The sequence below is a fragment of the Crocodylus siamensis genome, chromosome 2 (assembly GCF_052110815.1).
Source record: "Crocodylus siamensis isolate JL-2025a chromosome 2, ASM5211081v1, whole genome shotgun sequence".
Classification (NCBI taxonomy): domain Eukaryota; kingdom Metazoa; phylum Chordata; order Crocodylia; family Crocodylidae; genus Crocodylus; species Crocodylus siamensis.
Genome location: NC_143396.1, coordinates 37,913,647 through 37,919,646, shown reverse-complemented (window position 1 = coordinate 37,919,646; position 6,000 = coordinate 37,913,647). Strand labels below are relative to the sequence as shown.

Below are 6,000 nucleotides of genomic sequence, written 5' to 3'. Positions count from 1 at the left end.
ATCAAAACTCCCTATGTGACCCTCAGGCCAAAATAATTGCCCACCCCGACCTAGGTTTACCACCTCCTTGCATAGCAATAGGCCCAAGCTGTTCCCATTTCCTCTGGATTTCATCTCCATTTGCTCTGGTATTTCCCTATTCAGCTGGTTTGTGAAGATTCCCTCCTTATGAGCCCTATGTTCCCTAAGAATTGCATAGAGAATCTGGGTGACCATGTCAGGGTATAGGGCTCTCCCAGGTAGCAGGGTGTCTAGGAGCTGGGCAAAGCAATATCTTTGTGGATCTAACCCTTGTTGCCTTTGAATGGTGATCTTTATGGGAACAGGAAAACAGTTATACAACTCTTAGTTCTGGTGCAATTTATACCAGCTGAGAATCTTGCTCAATAGCTCTAAAAAATGAAGAGACGCTGTCTGATTTTAAGGTTACATTTGGTATCCAAGATAACTAATGAATTCAAAGTTCAAAATAGCAGAGGAGTAAAAAGGAAACACCATCACTTTAAAGCTCTTTGTTGTTTGTCCTTCATGGACTTGACTGGGCACAAAAGGATTCAGCATAAATGAAGAGCAGCTAAACTGTTTCTGATCTGCAGATCACATTGTCCTGCTGACAGACCATGCATGTGAACTACAGTAGCTGATAGAGGAGAGGGGAACCAGCAATGAACCTGAGAAAACTGAAGCAGCACAGCTAGAATATAAATGGACAAAAAACAGCATAACATTGGATATCAGAGACTAAAAGACTCAATAGAAATAGAGACAATATCTAGGGGATAGGGCAAATATTAGAATTAATGACACTACCACAAATATATGATGACTCCAACAGAATGGGTGCATGAGGCTTGATGGTGTATTAATCAACCAAGAGTATGAAATGAAAATAAACTTGATATTAATTTTCACAACTCCTGAAATGCGTATTCTATCTATAGTAGGTGATAACTTCATTCAGAAGTACTTAAACCCTGATTAAAAATCTGGAACATCTCTAAAAAGTCAGATGGAATTGTTTAAATGGGAACAAATATTATATATTTTTATAATGTTTCAACAATTTATCTCGTCCAAAATTTCAGAATGTGTGCTTAACATATACTTCTTCAAAGGACATGGAAGTGATAATCATGTTAGTTCACTAAATAAACAATAAGAACAAAGAGAATAATAATGATGTTGTAGGTCACCCATTAATTGTCTTTGCTGCAAATAAAATAAAAGGAGTCTTTTTCTAGAATGATGGTGCCTTTTTGTTCCATTGTCCTGATTTCTGAAATCAAAGTTTTAAAAATGTTGGATTAATCTACCATTTGTTTAAATCAATGAAATTCTAGTGACATTTCTAGTCTAGCATTTTTAGTTAGTTGACAAAAAAGGATTAGTTTAAGGAACTGTGCTGGTGTTTGCTAATGGAGTACAATGGCATTAAACAAGATATCCAGGAGAAGATTTCAGAGAAACAGATGAAAATATGAGACTAGACAGAAAATAGATTTTGGGGAAAGCGAGCTAGACTTGCAAGGTAGCTGCAGGAAGGGGAGAGAAAATCCTGGTAGCAGGGTCTAGAGAGTGCCTAGCGAGTGCTGGAAGACTTGGATAAAGACAGTAACCTGAGGAACATGAATTGAGAGGAAGGACAATAAGGAATCTGAAGACAAAAACCAGGGTGGCAGATGGACAGAGATATAGGAAGGAAGGTTTTTTTTTTTTCAGATTATGACTCTCAAGAATGTGCTTTTTGTTATATGTAAGATGATGGTGGAAGAGCAGTCACTCAGCCAAAATAAAAGGCAGGAGAGCTCCATTGTTAGAGAAAATGGAAGACTGTTTTATGTCTTGCAATTAAATTGGGACTTAAAAACTCTTTTTTGTTCCCAGCTAAGCTTGACACATCTTTTGTGACCTTGGGCAGGTCTGTTCATTGTTTGCCTCAGTTCCCCATCTACAAATTGGGCATGAAAACACTTTCTATCACCTTGCATTTGCTATGCCTATACCGACTGTAAATTATTCAGGGCAGGTATTTTTGTCTCATTTACAAATATACATATGTACAGACATATGGCGTCAATCACAATGGGGCCGTGATCTCATTTGGAACCTCTATAACAATAATGAATCAAAGGCAAGAAAGTTGAAGAATATTTTTGTGGAAAATGATGACCAGTAGTGTTAAAGGCATAAGACTGATCAGGCAGAATAAAAATAGAGAAATGCCCCTCTGACGTTTCTAGGCCATTGGTCAGGCAGAAGAGAGACTGGCAGGGAAGATGGAGGAAAGGGGTGACAGTATGCTCCACAAGGTGATAGTTTGAAGACTGAGGGAGGTGAAGAGAACAGAGGGAATAATTTCTAGAGTGGACAAAAGAATATGCTTGTAGGCTGATGAAAAAGATCCAGTGGAGAGAGCGGTGAAAGTGAAGGAATACGAAAGATGTGAGAAACTGTGCAAGAGGGAAAGAAGCAAGAGAACATGCAGTTCAGGAGTATGAACAGGACTGCATGAGAGAGACCTAAAATTAGAGATTAAGAAGAAACTGGAGAGGCAGACAGGAGATAGATAAAAGTTAACTTCATCTTGTGACTGTCAAGCTGATCCCTATCACCCACTTTAAAACATGTTACAGAAAAGGTGTAAATATATACAATGCTGTGCTGTTTATTTTCTTTCTTTCTTTCTCAGACAGCTTACTCGGGTTTGTGTTTGAGTAACTAAATATTACATGGGTGCCAAAAAAGAAGACATTTTTTGCTCTACTTCTCAAACACAATGTTTAACAAAGAACCAAAATGAGCAAAATGAACAAAAACGGTTCACAAAGGAATCATGCTGTGGGATTTGGTAATCCCAACTCCAGATGCTCCAAACCATAAATCAGGCCCCCACTCCTCTGAAATTACATTGATTTATAAAAGAGAGATTTTAAAAAATAATTTTTTATTTATTTGCTTTCTTTTTTCAGAGCTTTTAGGTGCACTCAGAGAACATTTTGAACCTTTTTCTACGAGGATGAAAAACTTACAAAGTTAAGTTTAAAATTTATAAAGCATAAAGTTTATAAAAGAATGGATCTGTCGGCAGCTATTTTAGAAAGCAGGGCACTGTGGATGCCTATGAGAGACAATGAGGGTTAGAGAAACCCTACCCTACAAATGAAGTAGCAGGGTCCCAAAGATCCTAAGGCAGGGGTTGGCAACCTATAGCCCAGGGGTTGCTTTTGGCCCATTGAGCCATTGGATTCAGCCCATGCAGCTTTTGGTACCACATTCAGTAGCAGGGGACTTCAGCTCCAGGTGCTCTAGGGAGAAGCGCCAGTTGCAGGTGGGTCCTTGTGGCACTGTTGACCCAAGGGACGTCATTCCAGAAATGCTGCCAACCGCTGCACTAGATGGTTGATATTCAGTCCAAACTAGCTCCGGACCCATGTGACCACTGTAAACCCAAGAGCCACTACAGCCTATACATTCCTAAGGCAAATTGTGTCTTAGGGGGTTAGACTCCGCAATCTTTTGAGATCCCTTCCAGCCCTTCATTTCTGTGAAACATGCTCCAGTTCAAAAGAAAAAAACCCCCTTACATTAGTTAAATAGCAGCAAATAAAATGGCCTTAGCAATTCCTGGCCATTTCTCTTTCATATTTTCTGTTGAGAGAGAGAAGTGACACGTTGAAGAGCTATTGTATGCCTAGAGGCACAGTCTGATGATCACTGCCCAAGAAGACAAAAACTCTCCAGAGTGGAGGGAAGGAAAATGGAGGCTGTTCTGCCTACCTATGTGCACCAATATTTTTTAAAAATTTAAAATGGAGTTACTGTGTTAGGAGCCTTTAAAAAAATGGTTATTGCATGCTTCAGTTATCAGGTGTCTGTGGAGAGGTAAACCAAAGTGCTCACCAAGTGGGAGATCTGGGAAAAGAGGGATCAGTAGGGAGAGTGGGTGCAGGCATGGATATGGGGGCCAGGCTGGTGTGGCAAGTTTAAAGCCAAGTGCGGGCAGAGGCAGCAACATTTCTAGTCGGGTCAGCTGAAGTTCTGGATCATTGTAATACCTGCCACTCCTTTTCAACTCTTCACTCCACGGGTGTTATCAGCCCTCTCCTTTCTAATGGGCTTGATGATTCACCACTGAACCTAGCCTTTCTCCTGCCCCGCTGCTCGCGGCAGCAAAGCTCCTTTTCCCCAGCCGGCAGATTGTTTGAACTCATTCCAAGGAAGTTACCTTTGTTTCCGCTTCAATCTCGAACTGCAGCAGACAGGCCCAGGCCCCTTCAAGCTGCCGGTTTATTTCTAACTGGAGGAAAACCGGTGTTGCTTCAACATGTGCGGAGACTCCACACCAGCCGCACCCCCTTTTCCAACAGGTGCCCGGGCAGGACCCGGCAGGCCGCCACAGGGCCAGGACCTCGGCCTCGGGCGCGGGCCAGAGACGCCAGAGGCTGAGGCGGGGCTCGGATGAAGGCAGCTGGCGAGCGAGCCCGCGGCCTGGTGCGGACCCAGGCCGGGGGCGGCGACGCCGGGCAGGCCCAGGGCCAGGACGTAACGTGGTGGTGCCGCCGCCCGCTCCTCCCCGCGACACAGGGCGGCCCCGGACTCAGTGCGCAGCCCCGCACGAGGGCTGGCTGGGAGCGCCGCGGCCCGGCGGCAGGTGGCGGCAGGAGGCCCCGCCCCGCCTCGCCTCGCCTCGCCCGTAGGCGCCTCCGCGGAAGCCCACGTCGCCCGAGCCGGCGGGGGAAGGGCCGGGCCGGGGCCTGGGGCTGCGCGCAGCCATGAGCTTCCACCGCTCCGAGAGCGACTGGCAGGGGCTGGTGAGCGAGGTGAGGCGTGGGGACGGGAGGCCCGGTGGGAGGGTGGGCCGCGCCGCTGCGGCCGGTGCTGGGCCGGGGGCTGCCCGCTGGCTGCTCCCCCATCCCTGGCCGGGCCCAGGCGTCCGATGACAGGCAGGCTGGAGCCTGGCGGGACGGGCTGCGGCGGCCCCGGAGAGAGCTGGTCGCTACGCGGCTTATCCGGCTCCAGGTCCCGTCCCGAGAGAGCCGAGGCCCCCGGGGACATGCCACCTCCTGCCTCCTCGCTGGAGGGCAGCAAGGCAGCTGGTGTTGATCGCAGACATGTTTCTGCCCCCGTGGGCTGCCGTTTTGCAAATCGCATTGGTTGGCCTGGTGTGGGGAGTGCTGTGGGGCCCCTTTCCATGGGTGTCGAGATGCCCGCTGCACCCTGGGACAGAACCGCTGGGCCCTGAGGTGAACACCCGCCCTGCTGTCTCCCGCCCGTGAGTCTGGGGGCTGCTAGTGGGGCATGGGGGGGTCCCCCAGCAGCCAGCTGGCGGGGCAGGAGGGGGTCCCCCAGCAGCCAGTCCCAGAGCGGGCTGCAGCAGAAGTTTTGGTGCTTCTGCAAGTGCCACCAGCAGAGTCAGTGCTGCCGTCTGACCTGACAGCGATGCCTTTCTGTGCTCACAAGGTGTGAAGACCATCACTGCTTATCTTGTGGGTTTCACTTCAGTTTGGTTTTCCTACCAAGGAGGTATTTTGTTGATGTGACAAACAAAGCCCTGATCCTGTCACTGATTTTCCCCCACCCCCCTTGACAATTTGCTTTGGGCAGGACCTGTGATTCATAGATACATAGATTGTAAAGCCAGAAGATCATCAGGTCCAGCCTCCTGCACAAAGCAGGAAAGATAACTGGGGGTCTGGTGACCCCACTTAGGTGACTGTCTAGTCTCCTCTTGAAGATTTCCAGGGTAGGTGATAGCACCACCTCTGGAGGGAGCTTATTCCACAGTCTGGACACCCTGACTGAAGAAATTTTTCCTAATACTGAGCCTGAATTGATCTTCCAGGAGTTTGTGGCCATAACTCCTCATTCTCCCCAAGGGTATGTGTCAGTTTTTGCACTCAGTTCTGACTTCAAGTGCCCAGTATGTGAGAGCTGGAAAAAGCAGCCACTACCAAACACAATCAGATGACCACTGAAGGGGTGATCTGCGAAGATCCAATT

General features: G+C 47.3%; 1 protein-coding gene across 1 annotated transcript in view; it reads left to right on the top strand.

The window, feature by feature from the left end:
• Positions 1 to 4,685: 4,685 nt before the first annotated feature.
• CCDC149 (coiled-coil domain containing 149) overlaps positions 4,686 to 6,000 on the top strand; it is a 93,639-nt gene continuing 92,324 nt past the window's right edge. Inside the window, exon 1 of the mRNA XM_090035711.1 lies at positions 4,686 to 4,820. Within this exon, the coding sequence (XP_089891837.1) occupies positions 4,773 to 4,820 (48 nt within the window). The 5' untranslated portion in view covers positions 4,686 to 4,772. The remainder of the gene's footprint in view (positions 4,821 to 6,000) is intronic.